Raw genomic sequence first — 22,518 nt, 5'->3', positions numbered from 1 at the left:
TCACCAGTACATATAAAGCTAATTAGAGTTTTGGCTCAGCAACGACCTGTTCAAAGCTTGGATCCAGAATGAAAGCTCCTGATCCTCACAGCTGAATGGTTCCTCAGGACAAACTCGACATGTTCATCCTGGTGAGAATCAACAATGTGGAGCTTGAATAAGAGAAGAGGTAGTGGTGTTAGTGGTTGGACTGGTTGGACTGGTTGTACTGGGTGGAGGCGATGGGGGTTGTATAGTAGGTTAAAGGGCAGACCATGATGGATATGATCTCATTAGAAGAGGGAAGCCAGCTTTAATTTCCTCTCTGTGCTTCGTCTTTATTAACATCAGACAGCTGGTCGATGATCAGAAACCAGGACTGAGGTGGACTACGGAGGGTCAGGGTCGGGCTCAAGGACACAGTAAAGGGTATAAAACCAAAAACTATGTGTTCAATGTGAAGATATAATAAACTGGTCGCCCTGCAGAAAGTCCAATAACTGATTTATTGTGTATCCTTGTGTGTTTGTTGATTCTTGTTCCTGTTGTGTTTTATTTCTATTCAAACTAACTGCCGTGCTGAGATTTCCATCTTATAGAAAGTTCACATACCATGAAATGTAAACACATTTTCAAAAACATCTTTAAATCCACCCAAACTCCACAATGACAGACATATGGTGAAAAAACAAACTCCTTAACTCCCTCCTGCTGCTCTCAGGGTCCAAACACACACACACACACACACACACACACACACACTCACACACACACACTCACACACACACAAACACACACACACGTGTTTGTGTGTTTGCAGATGAAGGATAACGGTGTTGGTGAGATGTGACAGCTCTGCTCTAAAATCTCCTCTCATGTGACTGATGGCTACAGCGTTCACGCTAGCGATGGTAATGACTCAACTTAATCAGATTACCAGAAATAATGTTCAGTCCGCGCTCAAACTGAAGGACGATTAAAGCACCGCGGCGGTTAAACCCGCACGCCAAACACTCACACGCTTCTAATAACAAACTCGTATCAATCTCAGGGCAGTTCATGGACATTCAGTGTGACTTTCAAACGGATGTGTTCCAATAGTTCGGCCTGGACGACATTACCCGACAGAACCACGGTAGGTTTAGGAAAACATCCTGGTTGAACGTACTGGTGTGGGAACACAATTAAGAGTTTTAAGATGAAAGATTCAAGAAAACTTTAGAAAGTAATTTAGCCTACACATTAAAAGAGACACATAAATGATGCATGTGAATTAAAACCATAAAGAATAACAGGTAAAATAGTCAAAACCAACCCGTTAGAATTTATAGTACAAGTTAATTAAAACCATTTATTCTCAAATGGTGAAAGAAAAGTGACTAACCACCAAATCTGTGGAAAAAACAATAGTACCAACCCAAAAACTGACGCAATAATGTGGAGACATAATAATAATAGAATAATAATAGAAGGATCAGGATGAAGATCGTATCCTTCAATCATCATGTTCTCAGACTTTATTTTATTTGATCTATGACGCATGATTGTTAACTCAATGGGCACGGGTTCAAATCCTGCCTTGCTATAACTAGTGTGGTGTTTAGCAGCAGTGGAGATGAACAACACTTTTTTCTAACTCCCGTGACATCACATGAGGACAGCTACATGTGGTGAGACATAACTCTTTGTTCCCGGTGACGTTTTATTTATTCTGGAAATGTGTTCTCATCCTGCTCGATGGGTAAAGTGTGCTGAGAGAACTTATGTTATGACACTATAAATCAAAATGAATGGAATTGAACTGACATTCGTCAGACGTCCCTCTGGAGACACTAACGTCTCCATGCTGCTGTTAAACACCTGGAGACACTCGGCTCCATGCGCCACACTGTGGAGCTGCTCGGCCCACACAGCGAGGCTAATTGCCATAATTTGGTCTGAGTGGTTGACACACATGTCCGCCTCATCGCTGAGGCTGCCCAGGCAAGGTCAAAGGTCAGGTCCATGCTCAGCGCGGGGGGGGGGGGGGGGGGGCACACATACACACACAATTCAATTCTTTCTATCCATCAATAGTCAACCACTTATCCTGTATTCAGGGTCTTCAACAGTAGAAAAAAATCAAACATTATTGTTGTTTCCCTGTTATGACTCTCTTTATCTTTTTCATTCATTTTAGCCTGTCAAGCTTTAATAATCAGAAATCATAATAAATATAATTTATATAGCAGACTTTAAAATACAAATGATATCTTAATGTTAAAAGCAACTATAGCCCAACATTAAAAGTAAACAGGTTACACACATAAAAAACAATTATAATGGTTAAAAAGGATAATAAACAACATCTTTCAAGAGACAGGACCAATCATTTTACTGAACTAAGGATAGCAATACAATATAAATAATTTCTACCAAATTTTACATTTGCATACACAATGTATCTAAATGTATGGTAATAAGCCCCTGCTAATATAAATTTCAAGAGAGTCTTATTTCAGCATACATCGACCTCAATAACAAGCACAATCTCTGCACAAGGGTCACATGTTCCCTTGGCTGCATCCCATTGGCCAAAAGTTCTCTGGCGGGCTCTGATTGGACTTTGTAACAAGGAGAGATAAACAAGCTTGTGTAAGAAATCACTCAAGGTTGGTTTATGATCCACAGTTTAACATAGAGAAGAAGATACTGGTCAGAAAACAACTTCCCAACACTCCCATTATGAATATGAGGAAGATGTACTGGGAAAAGTCGAGGTCTAACTTTCAGACAATTGTTGACCTTCTTTATACTTTGGTTCCGCCCTCTGAACAATTTCAGGAACATTTTGTAAGTTTATTGAACATGGACAAAATGTAAACAAACAAACAAACTATATAAAAAAATGTTTTGGTAAACATGGTAGATGTTTATGTATAAGCTAGGTGGCCGATGACATGTAGTAACGCTGTTATGGTCCTTTAACTTATCATATCATAATTTATCTTAACTTACGGCATCATATCTTATCTTATTGTATCTTATCACATTTTCCTGTCATCAAATCTAAACTTATCATATCTTATCATACTTTATCTTAATATATCTTACTTGTCCTTTTCTCGTTGTATCCAATGTGAATATTAAGTATTGGTTCGAAGGGCTCTCACACTGATTGTGTCATAATTCAACATCTACTTCCAGACACATTTATCTACAGTATTTGTTTTCCATTGTTTTATATTGTCATAGATATTGTGTTTATATTATGGGATGTTTTATTGTTTTATTAGCTTCTGTTAATTCTGCTGTAAAAGTATTAATAACCATCAGACTGTAACTTCACAGTCTGTTTTATTCCTCCTCTGAGAAATGTAATTAGATACAGATCAAAAACTTCCAATCCTCTCTGTGTTTGGAGCATCAGAGTTTGGACCCCAGTCTCTTCTGATTGGATGGCGCTGCACAGGTCAGGGGTGTCAGTCGACCCCAGAGCCGGAGGCGGCTGACTCCTCCGTCCGGGCTGATGATGAGACGAATGTGACTGACAGCTGAGCCGAGAGTGAGCTGGGCCTTGTTGTAGAGATGTCTGTGATGAGGACGAAGCTGCAGCACAGACAGGAAGCCGTTTATTTAGAAACCTTCATCGTGTCATCAGATTCTTTCTCATTTAAAAAGCAAAAATAAGGACTCACTCTTGTGATGGAAATGTGTAAATTAGAAACAAACATGGATACCGTAGATGACCAAATAATCGCCCGCGTGCAAATACGCGCCTGTGCTCTAATAGCCGCCGGGGTCCGACCTCATTTGGCATAATAAACGCCGGTTCAATTAAACGCCCGGGCGATTAAGTGTTTACCATAGTCTTGCACAGAAAACAAAAGTTTTTTTTTTAACAGCACTTCACCGGCTCTCACCTCTTCTGTCAGTCAGCCCCTCCTCTCGCGCTCTCTCTCTCTCTCGCATGCAGGCGCGCGCACACACACACACACAGACACACAAACACAGGCGCGCTAGACTGAGGGATATAGGGATATAGATAAATGCGCTAATGTACAGTGTTGAAATTACCGCGATCGACCCCCCCTTCCGTTATCATTCATAACACTGCTCTGATCAGCTCCCTGTGTCGCGGTAACACAGACAAACTGTCTTTGTATTTATTGTCTGATGTCAATAAAGATGCGTCGGGGGGAAAAAGTAGTTTTGTTCCAGTGGTGCTATGGTGCTATGGTGAGCTCCTTGTTCTTTGCATGATGGTCTGGTGATGCTCATTGCAAAAATAAATTGTAGCCTGTTGCAAATACGCGCCTGGTTCTTATAAACGCCTGGGCTCCAAGTCGATTTAGCATATTAAACGCCCGGGCTACTAAATGGTCATCTACGGTACATTTTACATGTATTGCTTTAAAATTTGTTAAGGCCAATGACAGAGCTAACGTCATTATTGTGTGGATTATTTGAATTGGCAAGCAAATAATAAGCTAATGCTAGTTGTGTGCATCACTTGTGTCCCCAGGAAACAGTTTTCACTGCAGTGTGAGCCCTTAACAGATATGAAAATATTTTTATCGGGACCTTTTTTATAAAGAGACTTTATGTTACGAAACATGATGAAATGAGGCATAAGAAAAACAACTCTGCTGCTTAGGGCCCCTGCAGCCACTAGGGGGCCCCAACGAATACTTGAAATATCCTGAAAAGAGTTGGGGGGGGGGGGGGGGGGGGGGGACTTTCAATGTCGCTTAAAAAGACATCTGGAGCAGAAAAGAGGGAAAGAAAGAAATCAGAAGATCAGAAGATGAAAAAACAGCATGACAAAGATATTACTATTTATATTCAGTATTATCATATTCCAGTGATGTCATGAACAAATTTGCTTCCAGAAAAGCCAGGAAACAGATTCTGAGGGTAAAGTGAGAATGTAAGTTACGAAATAAGAAGAGCAGGACCATTGGACCAAGTGTCTGAATTCAAGTTTTCTATTTTTTCAGAAAGTTTTGCACATTCTTTAAAAAATAAATAATTCAGCTTTGCATTTTATTCCATTATTATTATCTTGTAATTAGTTGCTGTACTCATTTTGTGTCATTATTTAAGTTTCTTTACTTTGTATCTATTTCATGATAGAAGAAGATAGAGGAGGTCCTGTTACAAGTTCTTGTTTTCTTGGGAATGTTCTTGTGGTGGTTCAGGTCTTGTTTTGTGTTCCTCACCTTCTTTTCCTTTTTTTCAGGTGAGTGGAGAGGGGCGGGGCCGGTGCTCCAGGGCAGTTCACGAGACACACCTGCTGCCTATCAGCTCGTTTGGCCGGCTTCTTAAGCCAACTGCTCTGTCTGCCCTGCGCCAGATGATCCTTTGTCCTCCTCGCATGTACATGTCTCTGAGCAGATTCCTCGCCTCTCTCCATGACCCGGTGGTTCGTTGTTCTTTTCCTGTTTAGTGATTACTAGTAGGTTTTTCCCCTCGTGGTGACTTTGTGTTGTTACTTTGTTTTGTGAAGACCCTTTTCGTTGTTTAAACTTCTTAGAACATTTTTTCCCTTGCTAAGGCGATTTCTGTTGATACTTTGTTTGGAATAAATCTGTTACAACTCTGCATTTTTGGGTCCAGACTAAATCCTTCCTCAAGCCGTAACAGTTCTTATTCATCTGGAAACAATAAGAGTGGTTAACTTGTTTACAATAACTGCATTGTCTCCTGGTTTATTTTGTTACCTTTAAGTACATATTTACATGCCACTTCATACAGTACTGAACTTTGAATATAAAAGTGGAAACTTCTACCAGACCACTCTAGTGAGTTTGCTATTTTATTTGCTAGTTTTGCTTTTTTATGCTTTGTCCGCGTCATCAACAACAGTGTTGCCCTGGTGATTGACTGACAGGCTGCAGGTTGTTGAAATGGTTTGAGTCTGGAGAGAGATGGATTTTATTTCATATAGTCTTAAAAAAATGTTGAGGTGAAAAATTATCTTCTTATTCTGCAATAAAGCATGCACATTGACCACACAGTCCAGCCGGATACTATATTTCACTGGTCTTCTTATTCATACGGCACATTCAATTTTACACTCAACAAAAATATAAACGCAACACTTTTGTTTTTGCTCCCATTTTTCATGAGATGGACTTAAAGATCTAAAATTCATTCCAGATACACAATATTACCATTTCTCTCAAACATTGTTCACAAATCCGTCTAAATGTGTGATAGTGAGCACTTCTGCTTTGCTGAGATAATCCATCCCACCTCACAGGTGTGCCATATCAAGATGCTGATCTGACATCATGATTAGTGGACAGGTGTGCCTTAGACTGTCCACAATAAAAGGCCACCCTGAAATGTGAATTTTTTTGCTTTATTGGGGGTCTGGGGACTCAGAACCAGTCAGTATCTGGTGTGACCACCATTTGCCTCATGCAGTGCAACACATCTTCTTCGCATAGAGTTTATCAGATTGTCAATTGTGGCCTGTGGAACGTTGGTCCACTCCTCTTCAATGGCTGTGCGAAGTTGCTGGATATTAGTGGGAACTGGTAGACGCTGTCGTATACGCCGGTCAAGCACATCCCAAACATGCTCAATGGGTGACATGTCCGGTGAGTATGCTGGCCATGCAAGAACTGGGACATTTTCAGCTTCCAAGAATTGTGTACAGATCCTTGCAACATGGGGCCGTGCATTATCTTGCTGAAACATGAGGTGATGTTCATGGATGTATGACACAACAATGGGCCTCAGGATCTCATCACGGTATCTCTGTGCATTCAAAATGCCATCAATAAAATGCACCTGTGTTCTTCGTCCATAACAGATGCCTGCCCATACCATAACCCACCACCACCATGGGCCACTCGATCCACAACATTGACATCAGCAAAGCGCTCACCCACACGACGCCACACACGCTGTCTGCCCTCTGCCCTGAACAATGTAAACCGAGATTCATCCGTGAAGAGAACACCTCTCCAACGTGCCAGACGCCATCGAATGTGAGCATTTGCCCACTCAAGTCTGTTACGGCGACGAGCTGGAGTCAGGTCAAGACCCCGATGAGGACGACGAGCATGCAGTTGAGCTTCCCTGAGACGGTTTCTGACAGTTTGTGCAGAAATTGTTTGGTTATGCAAACCAATTGTTTCAGCAGCTGTCGGCTGAGTGGCTGGTCTCAGAAGATCTTGGAGGTGAACCTGCTGGATGTGGAGGTCCTGGGCTGGTGTGGTTACACGTGGTCTGCGGTTGTGAGGCCGGTTGGATGTACTGCCATATTCTCTGAAACGCCTTTGGAGACGGCTTATGGTGGAGAAATGAACATTCAATGCACGAGCAACAGATCTGGTTGACATTCCTGCTGTCAGCATGCCAATTGCACGCTCCCTCAATGCTTGTGGCATCTGTGGTATTTTGCTGTGAGACAAAACTGCACATTTCAGAGTGGCCTTTTATTGTGGGCAGTATAAGGTACACCTGTGCACTAATCATGATGTCAGATCAGCATCTTGATGTGGCACACCTGTGAGGTGGGATGGATTATCTCAGCAAAGCAGAAGTGCTCACTATCACACATTTAGACAGATTTGTGAACAATGTTTGAGAGAAATGGTAATATTGTGTATCTGGAATGAATTTTAGATCTTTAAGTCCATCTCATGAAAAATGGGAGCAAAAACAAAAGTGTTGCGTTTATATTTTTGTTGAGTGTATGTGACATAATCCACAAAAGCTGAAAAATATTTACAACGGCTATATTTCCGAAAGGTAAATAATCGTGATTAAACCACAGCTACCCTCTGATTAATCTGATTAAGATTATTGAATTGTTTGACAGCCATAATTTAAACAAACTGTCACTTCATCTGTCAAATAAATATCTGAACTGATGTTACATACTTTCTGAGGGGGAAGAAGAACCTGCCATTTCCCAGAATTCCACCTGGTGCTGATGCACTGGGCTTCCTCTTCATCGGTCAAAGAACAAACGTCAATCCTGCAAGAATCCGGGAAGTTACCTAGAAGTAAACATGCAAGTTATTATCTTCTACTCATGAAGAAAGATTTAACACATTTATAAAATAAAAGCACCTTTGAAGTGGTTGGTATCAACCTCGATGCTGCTGATGATTCCAGGATGGCCGAGTCGAAACACCGCCCACTCCCAGCCGGGGACCAGCAAGATCCCTCGCTGGTCCACCTGCAACACAGCCAGCAGGGAGACATTAAATAGGCGTATCTACATGTAAACGTTTATTCAGGTTCACATTGATTAAAACATCCGTAGAAAGGCGGTGAGGACTATTTTCAAACTAGGGACGCTTTAGGGAAGTAAGGACATTTCAGAAGCATTCTGTAAAGAGACATATTGTAGAAAGTGTCAGATCACAATTGGAGATGTTTTAGAATGTAAGCACATTTTTGGGAAGAGGACATTTTGAAAAGTTTTCAGGAAACAACAATGTTTTTGGAAAGTGACATTCCTAACTGCTACTTCCCTGATGGAGGAAGCACCATATTGTGGCTTCACCTGCTTTGATGCAGATTTTTAGTCTATGGTAACATGTTGAAGAAAGAAACATCCAAACATGTCTGTGCCTGCCGCTACGGACAACTACTGTTAACATTACTACCAATGCTAAATGAAATGCCGATGGATCTTAGAAGACGAAGGCTGGAGGATAAGGAGCTCAATGAACAATGTAAATTAATCAATGAGAAAGCCAGAGCTGCTCAGCCAAGGTAAGAAGATGCACACAAGGAGAGCGAATTGTCAGATAGGTTGAAGTGAACTGACGCATCCATATTAAAAGACAAGAGCTTAAGTCAGCCCAGCTTGTTTCATAAGACAGAATCATCAATCAAGCCACCTGTTCTTATTACAAACTGCCTCCCTCAAAGATATTCACTCTTGCCCCATAAAACGTGATGTATGCTGACTCTCATTGGGCCTCAACTCCCCTGTTTCCTCAACTAAGCCTTCCAAGAGGACTACCGAGGGCCTCCCAAACCATGCATCAAACAAAACAGCAAAGCTTAGCCCCTGTTCAGGCTCCCTATTTTCCCTTTATAGTTAGTGTTCAAGATACACTGTTGTCCATTCCCCATGCATCTTTGCAGGCTATACCCTATTTCAGCAGGGTTCCCCTACAACTGTATAGGCATGGCAGTGCACCATTCCAAATATTCATTTGGAAATCTGTGCTGCGCTGTTCTTGTGAGTCTGATGTTCCCGTGATTGTTTGTGGACTGAATCACTGTCCAGTGACCATGAATCTGCCAAGGTACCGCCTCCTTCCCCTTTATTCACAATGTAGATCTGCATTTCCAGTTTCCATTGCCCGAGATCCTAATTATACCGCATCCATGCCTTGACCGGTAGTCTATCACTAATGCAGGCCCTGTTACCCCAGCAGCCACAATCTGTTTACTCACATCTTCAAACTGCCAATGTTTTGGATCCACTCATAGATTCTGCTTATGGAATACCAATGCACTTCCTGTGTTTAAGAGTAGTCGAGAGATTGATTTTGACCTCCTGAAGATGCATCTGAATAACCCCATTGAAAATCACCCCCATGTTACTGAACAGCATAAATATTAGGTCCCTCTTAGAACATCTTCAGCACCCAGTAGCTATGAACTTGGCAGATCCAGCATGCATGCATGATACAAGACAGAAATTTGGTCAGCCAAGGCTGCTTCAGAGTGAGATTGGAGCAATTGAATTCCCTATTATTTTCAAAGGTGATGTTGAGGCCTTTGTTGATTTTCCCTCTCTGTCCATGCACTGGTGGGAATTTTGCCGGTTACAAAAAGCATAGCAGCAAGAGCTGTTGAACTCCAGAAACAGGAATGACGACAAACTGGAAAGGAACACCAGCTCTCCAGACAAGACTTGTCAACAACATAACCCCAAAGAAAAGGTAGATGTTGATAACCCTAAGCTTTACTGTTGTGTCAGATTCCTTTGTTCATGCACACAGGGCCGCCCCTGCCTACACGCAGAACACGCACAGTGCGTAGGGCCCCAACCTACGAGTCAGGCGCGAGCAAGAGGGAAAAAAAGCAAAACAAGAGGACACTCGTGCTTCTCTCGAAGGTGGGTATTTGTTGAAGTTAGTGCTGGGCCATGTTAACGGCGCCGTTAACGCTGTTAATGGTGTTAACGGACATTAACAGCGCCGTTAACGCAGTTAATTAACAACGCCGTTGATGTCCGTGAATGCTGTTAATGGTGTTAACGGCCCAGCACTAGTAAAAATGTAAAACTTTGTAAAACTGATTAATCCAGGTGTGCCTTACCATTGTTGTGAGGTCAGACACACCTGGATTAATCAATTGGTCCAATAATGTAAGACAGGAAATAAACAAGCTGTCTTATTTCAGGAAGTAGTGGAGCTGTTCATAAAGCCCATTCACTGTGAATTTATGTTTATATTTTTGTTCTTTGTTCTTACTAATAAAGGTTGTCAAGTTCAATGGCATTTCATTATACTGTCGTTTTGTACCTAATATTCATTTGGGATTTGGTAGGGTCGGGTGGCGGTGGGGGGGCGAAGACATTTTTTCGCTTAGGGCCCCATTTTGGTCAGGGGCAGCCCTGCATGCACATAATTCAAAAAGCTGTCCAAGAATGACATTATGAAATGGATCAAGAAGAAGGAGAGATGTAGTAAATGTGGAAGAATACACAGAATGGACAAATGCACCTTAAATAGGCCATTTTATATAGCCAATACTCGTGGGGGCCCCAGGTGGCCCACTGGCAGTACAAACCAGGCTAGGATGGGCTCTCCAACGGCCAGCCAGCTTCAGCCGTCACAATCTCTCCTTCTCTCTTACCTGCTTCACAAGTGAATTGCTCATGAATGTGAAAAGACTGGCAGATTGACTGAGAAGAAGAAGACAGCCACAAGGTCAAAACAAGACAATCTAGCTCCCGTGGTACTCCATTCTAAGGCCCCGTACACACGAAGCAAAACAAACTTTTTTTCTCCGTTTTGCCTTGGCGTCGTTTCAAGAAAATCTGCGTCCACACGAATCCACTGAAAACGACTCAGCGCGCTGTAGTACATATTCTAGGCCCTTATGCGGCGCTGTTTCTGCTACAAAAATGCAGAAGAAGAGACGGAGCGTGACCGGATGTTTGCCGTTGCTATGGCAACACGTGAGAGTTACGGCTAATCTCCGCCCGACCACCCGATCAATAAACACCCATAAAATGACAATTTGGCCCGTATAAATAAAAACCAACAATAAGCACCAACAGCCGTCACCCTAAGGACCTTGACGAGGCGTTGTCACACGTTGGGATGGATTAATTAGACAAATAAATGCCTACATTCATGGGAAGTTAGCTAGCGGTTGTTTGTTAGCATTGTAATAAAGTAGCATATCTGCGACTTTTTTCCTGGAATATCGCACCCCTCTCTCGGCTCCGTTTTTTTTCATACAGCGGCCCTGATACGCCATCGTACAGACGAGCAGAATATCTGCTACGAGCACGGAGGCCGCCGCCGTTGTTGTTGTTACGAGACGTCGCGGGGTAAGAAGTCAGGCTTGAGGGTCGAGGAGTGGGGCGATGACGTCAGCGTTTTCGTTTTCGCCGTCCACACGAAAGCGATCACAAAACGGAGGGGGGGCGTTTTTTTCTTTTCCACCCTGAGAGCTGGTTTCAAAAAAGTGCGTTTTTCACGCCGCGGAAACGCCGGATCCATATGGACGGCAGGGCGAAACGCACAAGAAGTCTTGTGCGTTTACGTACTGAAAACGTTTTCGTGTGGACAGGCCCTAAGACAGTTAGAGTTGAGATGAATGGTGTATTAGGCTACATTCCTGTCCTCCAAGATCCCAGACTCTCTGATAAATATGAACTATGAGGAACTGAATAATAAGCAGGTGGACCAACCATAGGAAACCTGGGGCCCGTTTCACAAAGCAGGTTCAACAAACTCTGAACCTAACCCTGAACTCTGAGTTGATCAACTCTGAGATGGGCAACTCTGAGTTTTCGGTTTCAGAACAGTGGTTTTGAATTAGTTCAGTCAACTCTGAGTATGTAAACTCTGAGTTACGCGCGTGCCTGCCGACTCTACAAAGCCATCATCAATGGAGCTCCGATACTACGATTCACCATGGCAACTGGGAGAGCATTGTGCGTGTTTATGTAGAAAATGAGCATATCCTGAGAAAGCGGAGCAACGTAACTGCAGCAAAGTAGCGATAGTTGGCGTGGCAGACAATTACTGCCCGATCTAATGTATATAACTGAATGAAACAGTCGATTGATCTAAAGGTAATAACTGTTCATTTTCAGGTTTGGAGAGCGATACTGTGGTGTAATGGTTAGCAACGCTGCCTATGATTCAGGCGACAGCGGTTCAACTCCTGTAGTTCATAAAGTAGCGCAATGAATGAATTATCATTTTCATTGGGTGTAATCCCCCAAGGCACAGAAAGAAAGTGGCTTCAGTTAAAAATTAAGCATAAGAATATTGTGCAAATACGTTGACTAAGGCATATGAATTTAATCATATTTCACATATTAAACAGTAAATATAAGCAGGTATTTCAACACAGGAATGTACTTAAACATTTCATAAATCTCCCGTTCGCAAAAACACTACCTCCACAAAGAATCTGGTTGCGGATTATGTCCGTGATATGAAATGTTGAAAATGTCGGAGAATATTGTTTAGATAATATCTAATGTGATTGAAAGGAAAGGTAATCAAAATTCTCTCCCGACGCAAAGCTGCTAGAATCACTTTTATTTCCATATCGATTAGCTTGACTATGAAAGCACGGCACATTTTTTCAGAGTTGGTTCAGATTCCGGAAAAAGGCGGAGACATGTAGGGAGAAACTCAGGGTTTGTTGAAGCAAACCTGCTAGCGAGCAGGTTAGGTTCACGGAGTATGTTACCCGGGTAACTGACTCAGATTTATGCTGAGCTGGCTTTGTGAAACCGAAAAACCAGAGTTTCCCTCATCTCAGGGTTAACTAACTCAAGGTTTTCACTAAACCTGCTTTGTGAAACGGACCCCTGGTATTTTCCACATCACATCAAAACAACAAAACAGAGTTGAATTTGACTGCTTCTTGTAATACATGGGGCAAAATCTGTACAAATATCTTCTGCCTGGCCAAATACTGGCTCTGTCTCTCCTTCTACTCAGATTCCTCCAACATCTGGAAATGGAGAATTGGAGACCCTTAAGAGCTTATGAAAGGCCTCCAGTAGAACTCCTTCAAATATATGCTGGGTAACAAAAACAGATCCATCGCCTATCATCAGCCTACAATGAGGAATATATACAAACTTCTGGCAAGCCAATATGACCCTCTGGGATATCTGACCCATTTCACAACCTGTGCAAAAATCCTGGGACAGGATCTATGGGAGCAGGAAAGAGGATGGGATAGCATCATCAAACCTATAGCTTGTTGGAGAGGTGGCAAGCATTGGATGTGGAACTGCAAAATCTCCCTAACATTCACTTTCCTTTCTGTGCAGCCCCTAAACGCCAGCTATCTATCCCTGGCCTTGAGCTATGTGCAGCCCTATCTGGTGCCCAACTGGCTTACCTTCTAAGTTCTGAACTCCCCATTCTACTACAGTCAGTGACCCTTTGGACAGATTCAACAACAGTCCTTCCCTGGCAAACATCTAACTCCAGGTGTTTGTTGGCACAAGAATAGCTGAGATTCAGACCCTGACTGACAGAAAGAGCTACAGATACAGTATGTTGACTCAAAGAAAAATCCATCTGATGACCTAACACAGGGCCAAACACTCTTTGAACTTTCTCAGCAACACAGATGGAGTCAAGGTCCTTAATTCCTCTTGCTGAACAACCACTGCTGGCCAGCCAGTCTATGTGTGCCAAAACACTATGTTCTGCTTTTCCCTGTAGCTGTATCTCTGTCATGGATTCTGCATGCTGGCATTTACTGGATTTCCATACAATATCACACAAACAAAGAACAAGAAAACAAAACTGTCTTGCCGTTTCCATGGTAAAACAAAAAGATGCCAGTTTTATTGTTTTTCCATTCTGTGTATAAAACAACAAAGAATTTTTTTTTGTTTTGAACTGAAATAACCAAAGAATGAACGATACACATATTGTTTGGTTTATCATTATTTGAAGTATTTAGAGTGCTTTCATGTGCATATATGTCAAATGATTTTTTTAAAAATGGAGTAAATACTTTTGAAAGTACTTTTGAAATAAAGACATTTAGTCCCCTCCTTACTTCCTGTTTGAGGATTTAAGATTATTTTAAGTTACAGTTAGAAGTAGGTTCATGTTGATGTTGACAATGTTCAATGTGTGTGTTTAAACCTTCAGGTGTTTGGGTCGGTCCAGTCTGCGGGCCGTTTCCCAGCCATCAGCCATATTGACAGCTCGACCAAGACCTACAGGCACAGCAGGGCTTGGATTACCAAAGGGTCGCCAGTCTCACCAAAGGGTCGCCAGTCTCACCACAGGGTCGTCAGTCTCACCAGGTTCACCACATTGTCACCAGACTGGTTGGACTGGTGACAATGTGGTGAACCTGGTGAGACTGTGGTGAACAGTGTCACCAGTCTCACCACAGTGTCACTAGTCTCACGAGTGTCACCAGGTTCACCAGAGTGTCCCTAGTCTCCCCACAGTGTCACCAGTCTCCTCACAGTGTCCCCAGTCTCATCACAGTATCACCAGGTTCACCAGACTGTCACCACAGTGTCGCCAATATTACCAATGTCATCAGTGTGACCAATATCACCGTAGTGTCACAAGTTTCACTTGTGTCACCATAATCAGCTGGGAGCAGCAGAAGCCCAGTGACCAAAGCTGACTAAAGATGATTTCATAGATAACAAATAAAACATATTTAGAGTGACAACAATGAACATAAAAGCAAATGCACATAATACAATTTGTGCCAATTCCAACCAATCATGTTGCGTGGATTCCCAAAGTGGGCGTTGCTGTAGCTGAGGCAGACTCCCCCATTGGTCAGAGCCACCAGGTCGACATCCTGTTGGGGGGAGACAGACGACCAGTCTCTCTGCCCGATGCCGTACACCCGCAGTCTGGCTATCCCTCCATCTGATGATACCAAGGTACAGTACAGTGTTATTATTATCATTGTTTTACAATGTGTGTGTGTGTGTGTGTGTGTGTGTGTGTGTGTGTGTGTGTGTGTGTGTGTGTGTGTGTGCGTACCTGGGTGCATGTTGAGGCGCAGGTGTGTGACTCTGTGATTGAAGTTGACCTTGAAGTAGTTATGGCAACAGTCAGAGTATCCAGGCTTCAGCTCCGACAAACTCACCAGCTCTGGCCACGCCTCCGAGTCCAGCTGTCAATCAAGCCACGTCAGCTGTCAATCATCACACTGTGTCACCAGTCTCTAGTGTGACCAATGTCACCACTGTCACCATTCCCCAATGTCACCAGCGTCACCAACGTCATCAACGTCACCAATGTCATCACTATCACCAGTTTCACCAATGTCATCAACGTCACCAATGTCATCACTATCACCAGTTTCACCAATGTCATCAACGTCACCAATGTCATCACTATCACCAGTTTCACCAATGTCATCAACGGCATCAATGTCATCACTATCACCAGTTTCACCAATGTCCTCAATGTCATCAATGTCATCACTATCACCAGTTTCACCAATGTCATCAACGGTATCAATGTCATCACTATCACCAGTTTCACCAATGTCATCAACGGCATCAATGTCATCACTATCAACAATTTCACCAATGTCATCACTGTCACCAATGCAGAGATGGAGGACTCGAGTCTAGTAACTTGACTCAAGTCAGACCTAAGTCGCCAGATTGAGGACTTGTGACTTGCTTAATCAACAGTGGGAAAAGACTTGACTTGACTTGGACTTGATATCCATGACTTGAGACTTGACTTAGACTTGCATGAAATGACTCGACAAGTCATTGCTGTCTTGGTTAATTGGTGAATAATAATAAAAAAATATATTTTCGATTGGATGTTTCCTGTTGCATGTGGGCGAACCTGGCAACCGGTAATCTCTCTACTACGTGATGCGCCCAAGTTATGTTTAAAGATTTCTCTCACATGAGAGGACTCTTTGAAGGAGTAGTGGACATAGAAGTCGGTATGTGTCCACAGGCAGCATTGTTCCCATGCTTCCCATTCATTGTCTATGTAGCAATGCATTCTGGTAGTGTCGCGGCGAATTCCGAGAGACAGCACGTCGAGTTGGCTGCTCCTCATTTGCATGAAATGATATGGCTATAAATGATTTATGCTGATGAGAGGCACCCGGCTCAACTCGCCGCCTCGCCAACGCTCTCGAAAATCCTGTGCTGTGGACTACGTGTCCACAGGGGCATTTTTAAACGCTAGTTGACGCGCCGCTTGCCAGTATTGCAAGCTTGGTGGGCTGCCACTAGGAGAATGATTGACAGGTGCCCTCCTTCATACAATCATGCGCACACTTCATGGCTGCACCTGATTGGACGAACGCTTTCACTGGTGGCCTGTCTGCTCCCGGAGTTCATGCAGACCAACATGGCGGCTTGTTTGGAAACTTTCTCTTATTTTACAAAAATAGTTCACCGAAAGGTGTTTCTGAAAACATTTTATGCAAGAAATAAGCTATGCAGTTGCTGAATCTGTCTTTATTTTAGATCGACAACATTCAATTTAAAATATTTTTGAGAGCGTTGGCAAGGCGTCGAGTCGAGCCGGGCGCCTCTGATTAGCATAAAGTAGATTGATTTCAACTTTATGCAAATGAGGAGCGGCCAACTTGACACGCCGTCTCTCGAAATTCGCCGCAACACTACTAGAATGCATTGCATGGCTTTTCACATAGACAATGAATGGGAAGCGTGGAAACAACGCTGCCTGTGGACACGTTGTTCAAGTTCATTCTTTGATACACTGTCTTTTGCAACATATTGAAAAATTTGTTCTAAATAAAAGGAAGTGTTTTGCTGCCCTTCCCAAGATAAACTACTGTGTTGAGTACTCTGTCTGGTAATTATTGGTTGGTACACCTGACCCTGTAGTCGTTCCTAGTAATTCTTATCCTGCTGGTCCTAGTGAGTATTTATAATTATTCCTTAGCCTTATATCCCCTTCCTCTATTTGTTAGCCGTTTTGTACAAAGGAGGGCTACATAAAACTTAGGCTGCAGTCTCTTAAAGTTTTAAGATGGTTGTCTTCCGGCTTATTATATTCCTATGACTTGACTTGTGACTTGCTTGACCTAAGCTATGACTTGACTTGACTTGACTTGACTTGACTCGACTCTCACAAAAATGACTTGGGACTTGTTTGAGACTTGAAGGTTAAGACTTGAGACTTGCTTGAGACTTGCATATGTGTGACTTACTCCCATCTCTGCACCAATGTCACCAGTGTCATCACTATCACCAGCGTCACCAATGTCATTATTGCCACCAGTATTACCAATGTCTGCTGTCAATCAAACCACATGCTAGCTGTCAATCAAACCACATGTCCAACCCGTTGTCACTTCCAACTCATCACTACTGGCAGTTGGTCAGTGGCACTTGTCCTCTCCAAAGCACTGAGGCACCATGACTCAACTAACTACACAAAATTTCAGAGGCATAGACAGGTCAAACAAACACAGGACTTTGTCCAGACTACTGTTTGTGTCCCGTGCAAAACTAAAGCAAACATTGACATGTGTCACAAGAGTCGTTAGTCAGTCCTGTTAGAAACCATGCCCTAAACCTAACTAAGTGGTCTTGTTGCCTAAACTTCCTGTGAAGATGGAAGTTTATTTTGACACTGTGCATGGAGGGAGTGGAGACTGACACACTGTCACTGATGTTGGAGCGGTACATAGAGCATCGTAGTTTGAGGAGTAGGACCACTGACCATGCGTCTGTATTTGACAAGTTCGGATCGAGAATGAGTTGACACACCACATATCAGCGTTACCTTAGCAACAGCAGCCAGCTGACTGTCGGAGGCAGCCATGCCAGTTCGATCCCCCTCCAGGGTGAAGGTGGGAGGTTTGTCTGGTGAAGAACACACCAATATTAATGTAGATTCATGCATCATATTTACAGAGGGAGATTGTTCAGCAGGCTGGATGATCAATGTATTAGGTACACCTGCAGGAACACCACAGCTGTGAAACAACATGTCTCCAATAAGCTCATAATATTACGTTTTAGTTGGCATTGTCCGAAATGGCATGGAATAGTCACAAAATGCAATCTATTAGTTTTGTGTACAGGAACATGAATTGTCAATTTTTTTGTGTGGAGTTATCATGGGGTGCAGTGGGGAAATAGAACGTGCCTCATGTTGCCTAAACTTCACATTCGTTTTGTTGCCAAAAACTCACGTTAGTTTTGTTGCCTAAACCTCACGTTAGTTTTGTTGCCTCACCCTAACATTCTTTTGTTACCTAACCCTAAAGTTTGTTTGCTTCCCCTTACCCTAACATACTGTACATTTACTTGTCTGTTCTATTGCCTAGACGTTGGTTTGGTTGCATACATCGAATGTCTGTTTTGTTGCGTCAATCTTACTTTGGTTTTGTAGCTAACTGATGCCCAGATTGATGTGAAAACAGGATATTTCACCAACTGCCATGAGTTGTGTTGTGTATGCACATCTCAATGAAATAAGTCATACATTCAAATCATTATAAAATAATAATATATTGTAAGTTAAGTTTAATTGGCAAGCAAGACATTTCAGTGACAATCCATCTAACCAATAGTGTCATTTTCTCAGGTCTCATCCCCTGTAGTAATCAGCTCTGACAGTCCTTCTGTACAGTATTTCAGCGTATTTATACACTTTGCCTAATTTTGTTCTGGCCTTGTGGACAAACATCTGTAGAATATTGTGAGACTTCACTGCGTTTTTGTTGTTTACCCAAGCAGCCAGCCTGGATGGAGACGTGGGGCGAGTGGTTTCCGGTGAAGAATGACGTGTCGACATCGAGGCCGTAGATCAGTCCTGGAACTCCCAGCTGGACGATGCACCAGTCATGACCTCCACAAACAATTAGAAATAGTGAGAACTACCGTTGTGTTGACCTCAAACCAAATCAAATGGTTACTTCGCCCAGAGTGCACCCTAATGAACTCTCTCAGCAGATTATATCATTGTAAAACAATGTTGGAATTAGTACCCTGTTTTTATTTTATATGCTATATCATAGAATTTTATTTTATTTCTATGATAAATACTTTATAGTATTGAACGTTTACTGGATAGTGTGTGTACTGTATGTTACATACTGTATTGTATACTATTATTGTGTGTATTGTTCTTCTTCAAATGCAAGTAGGTTTTATAGGATTAGGAAGTCTTTTAATGTATGTGAGAGTTACAATTCAGTACCATAAAGGATCAGAGGAGGTGCTAAAAAGGTTTGCTCCGCTACCGCTTACACCACAAGTGTGAAACGTACCCAAGCCCAGCCCAGAATCCATCTGTGTCTTGCACAGTCGTCAACAGTTGATGGACCAGTTAAGGTCCTTAAAAAGGAACTGATACAGGTGTACTATACCCGTCAAACTAACAGATGGCGATAATTTGGTCCAAGAAACAGAATGTGGTGACATTGTTTCAGTCAGTAAAGACTCATTTTGGAAACTTGTGTAGCCTGTTTATTTTAGTTTTTTTATTTCATTAGGCCCATTGATTAGTTTAATTTTAAATATTACGTTTTGTGTTAGATGCTTTGCTACACAGGCCGAAGTGTTATTTTAAATAAATCAACTGCTCTGTGAGCGAGGAGGGAAAATTCTCACCTCTCAACTGCACTGATATGCTCTGATAATAACTTTATGGGCTATAGAGTCAGCATATAAGTAAGTTGCTGTTTGAGCTCCACAGTCTATTATTATGTTTTTATGGAAACTGGACTTTGTTCAGTGATTATGAATTTCTCAGTGCGCTTTTAATCATTCCTTTGTCCAATCCTTTTTCACACTGCTGCACCTTTGCTGCACTGGTAAAATAAAAAATAAAAAAGCTAACGACCACAGACTTTAGATAAAACTGTTAAAATAGGTCCCTCAAAACCATTTTGCTTATGAAAATGAATAAATCTATTTTAATGTAACACCACAAAACAAATCTGGAAGTACATGGAATGATGTGGATACGCCTTGGTAGTGAAATGTATGTGTGTGTGTGTGTGTGTGTGTGTATGTGCGATTTTCGTTGGCGCTCAGGGCGGGCGGCGCAGGGCGGCGCAGGGCGGCGCAGGGGCGGCGTAATGCAAGTTCCGACCAGCGCAGCCTCAGTTTAGCAGTTTGGTGGATCGCCTGCACCAAGATGGGTGTGGCGGCGCAGCAGGGGGAGGCGTCACAGATTCAGCTTGGCGTAGCAAAAGTTTCGTGGTAAAAAGCCTCGCCGAGACTTCGCCGAAAGCCCGCCAGCTCCAACCTAGTCTACTCTTGGCGCAAGGCGCAAATAAAGTCCTTTAATTCAAGGCGAATCACAACTGGCGGAGTGGCAGTTTGGCTCACCGGCGCACAGTGCGCACACGTCACCGAGACCTCACAGGCAGGTTTCCACAGTTCCAGGCACATTTAAATGCAATAAATAATCACAACAAGCACTTTATAATGCAACTAATTTAATCAACACGTGAATTTATTTCTATATAGATTGTCCCGTCACATCTGACGTCAGATCAAAGGCAGATGGCACGCGTAACGGAAACTCAGCCTGACTGAATTAACACAGCTGAAACTGTGATGCGAACTAACAAGTTCACATCTCTCTCAAAATACAGCACTTTTGGGGATCGTGTTCTGCTTGTGCGCTGGTCTCGCGCCTGTTGTCCGTGTCCGTGGAGAGACGCGCAACTTTGGCGCAAGCTGGAACCGGATTTGGGGCTGCAGCTGGTCCTGGTGTCCCGCCATTCTGGTGTTGATAGGCATGCCTAAAATGTGCCTACAATTTCTATAGTGATATAATATCGGCATTGTTATTATAATGACTATACGCACGCACAGCGCATGATGAGCGTGGTTGGAACGGCGGCGCTGCTTCTGTCATCAGGTTGTCAAGTGACGAAACTTGCACTGCACCTCGCCTGGCGCTTCTCCTCCCTCTTTCCCACAGTGCACGAAACTTGCAAAGTCCAGGCGGACACACCCCGTCGGCGTGGCGCAGGTGCGCTGTGCGCTGACTATGCCTAGTCTACGAAACTAGGGCCCTGTATGTCCTGTATGTGTGAATGATTGTTTGTCACTGCATGTCAGCCCTTTAGTCTGGCAGATTGAAAGAAGACAATGAAAACACCACACAGGCTTCTGGTTTGACTGGGGGAGAGTTTGTTTCTGATACTGACCCATTATTCTCTTCCTCCTCGTCTCCCATCCGTCCATCCACTTTCCAAACTCAGTGAAGGCAGAAGCGATGAACTGCGGCGTCTCTCTCTGAAGGAGGTCGTTATGTTTGTTAACAGCTCATAATATGTAAAGGATGAACCAGCTGTTAAAGTAAATGGTGATATTCTCTATTTTTCTTCATTCATTTTGACTCAATCCCAAATACTCACTGGAGTGCTAAATGTGGATTAGAAAATTGTCCCCAACAAAGTTACTATTTCCTCTTGTTTCTTTGATAAAAACTGTGAGCAGCTGTTTTTGGAGATTATTTTAAAATGTTTCAATATATATATATATATATACTGTATATTATATGTGTGTGTGTGTGTGTGTTTAAAGATTTACATCTTGAGCAGGAACAGACAGGTTGGACAGTATTGAAAGATTAATGACTAATGTAATGTTGGTTTGTTGATTAGCAAAAGTTCAAGAACGTTTCGTTTTCAGTGAAGTAAATGCGTAACTGTGATATTAATCTTATGTCAACGTGACGTGGTGGATCACAGTTGTACCTTCAGAAGCTTGGCAGCAGGAGCGAACCATTCATCTGTAGCAAAGATAACCTGGAAGACAAGTTCAACACCAAAGAATACTGTCAAGTTGGAGTTTAGAGAAAGGCAGTGTAGAGGCCAACTCCCAGCAGCGACTGATTACCTAACCTGAGAGACCGGGATGGGACACTAAAGCTCCCAGTGACTCACCTTCCCGCCAACCGCCTCACAGGCCAGATCATTAAACTGCAGAAAGTCCGGCTCTGCTGCTGCCTTTGTCGCTACTCTCCTCTCTGCCATGGGGAAATTTGATGCAAATTTGACAAGTTTACACTGAAACAAAACCCAACTGTTGAAGAAGCTTATCGCTCTGCTGAAGCCTGAAAAACTGGCTCACTGACTTCTGTACTCCCAGACAAAGTTCAGCAACCGGTTGGTTAACCTAATTTCCATACTGTGTGTAATCGTCAACTGCAGTGGCTGCTCCCGGAAAAAATCTCAGGGGGGCAAATTCTCTCATAATGATTAAGGTGACCCATTCAATCGGTACATCAGGGTCCAGACTAACTTTTGACATTGGTCACACTGGTACACCTAACTTTTTCATTTAGGTGCACCAGCAAATCATTTATGTGCACGCAAACATTTTCACTGCGCCTTATAGCACCG

At 42.8% G+C, this 22,518-nt stretch overlaps 1 protein-coding gene across 6 annotated transcripts; it reads right to left on the bottom strand.

Moving 5' to 3' along the window:
* Window positions 1–3,191: 3,191 nt before the first annotated feature.
* Window positions 3,192–22,274, bottom strand: allc (allantoicase). Of its 6 annotated transcripts, none has more exons than XM_084031086.1 (11): window positions 22,060–22,272; window positions 21,871–21,921; window positions 21,319–21,406; window positions 18,882–19,001; window positions 17,931–18,010; window positions 15,180–15,312; window positions 14,907–15,062; window positions 14,310–14,383; window positions 8,050–8,158; window positions 7,858–7,976; window positions 3,277–3,567 (listed from the first exon to the last, which is right to left on the bottom strand). In XM_084031086.1, exons 1-11 carry the CDS (start codon window positions 22,147–22,149, stop codon window positions 3,385–3,387), a joined length of 1,203 nt encoding a protein of 400 aa, XP_083887212.1. In that variant the 5' UTR covers window positions 22,150–22,272; the 3' UTR covers window positions 3,277–3,384. The 6 variants fall into 6 exon arrangements, with proteins under 6 accessions (XP_083887213.1, XP_083887216.1, XP_083887212.1 ...); XM_084031091.1 differs by having other exon boundaries at window positions 22,013–22,074; XM_084031088.1 differs by having other exon boundaries at window positions 3,300–3,567; window positions 7,883–7,976; window positions 22,060–22,273.
* Window positions 22,275–22,518: the final 244 nt, after the last annotated feature.

Source organism: Eutrigla gurnardus (genome assembly GCF_963514095.1).
Source record: "Eutrigla gurnardus genome assembly, chromosome: 16".
Lineage (NCBI taxonomy): Eukaryota > Metazoa > Chordata > Actinopteri > Perciformes > Triglidae > Eutrigla > Eutrigla gurnardus.
The sequence above is the reverse complement of the archived record's forward strand: the minus strand, read 5'-3'. Positions and strand labels throughout refer to the sequence as shown.

Coding starts and splice junctions, on each gene's coding strand:
- allc (XM_084031086.1), bottom strand. CDS start 22,149: ATGGCAGAGAGGAGAGTAGCGACAAAGGCAGCAGCAGAGCCGGACTTT. Junction 19,002..21,318: donor GAGGAGGAAGAGAATAATGG/GTCAGTATCAGA, acceptor TTGTTTGTGGAG/GTCATGACTGGTGCATCGTC. Junction 18,011..18,881: donor CATCCAGGCTGGCTGCTTGG/GTAAACAACAAA, acceptor GTTCTTCACCAG/ACAAACCTCCCACCTTCACC.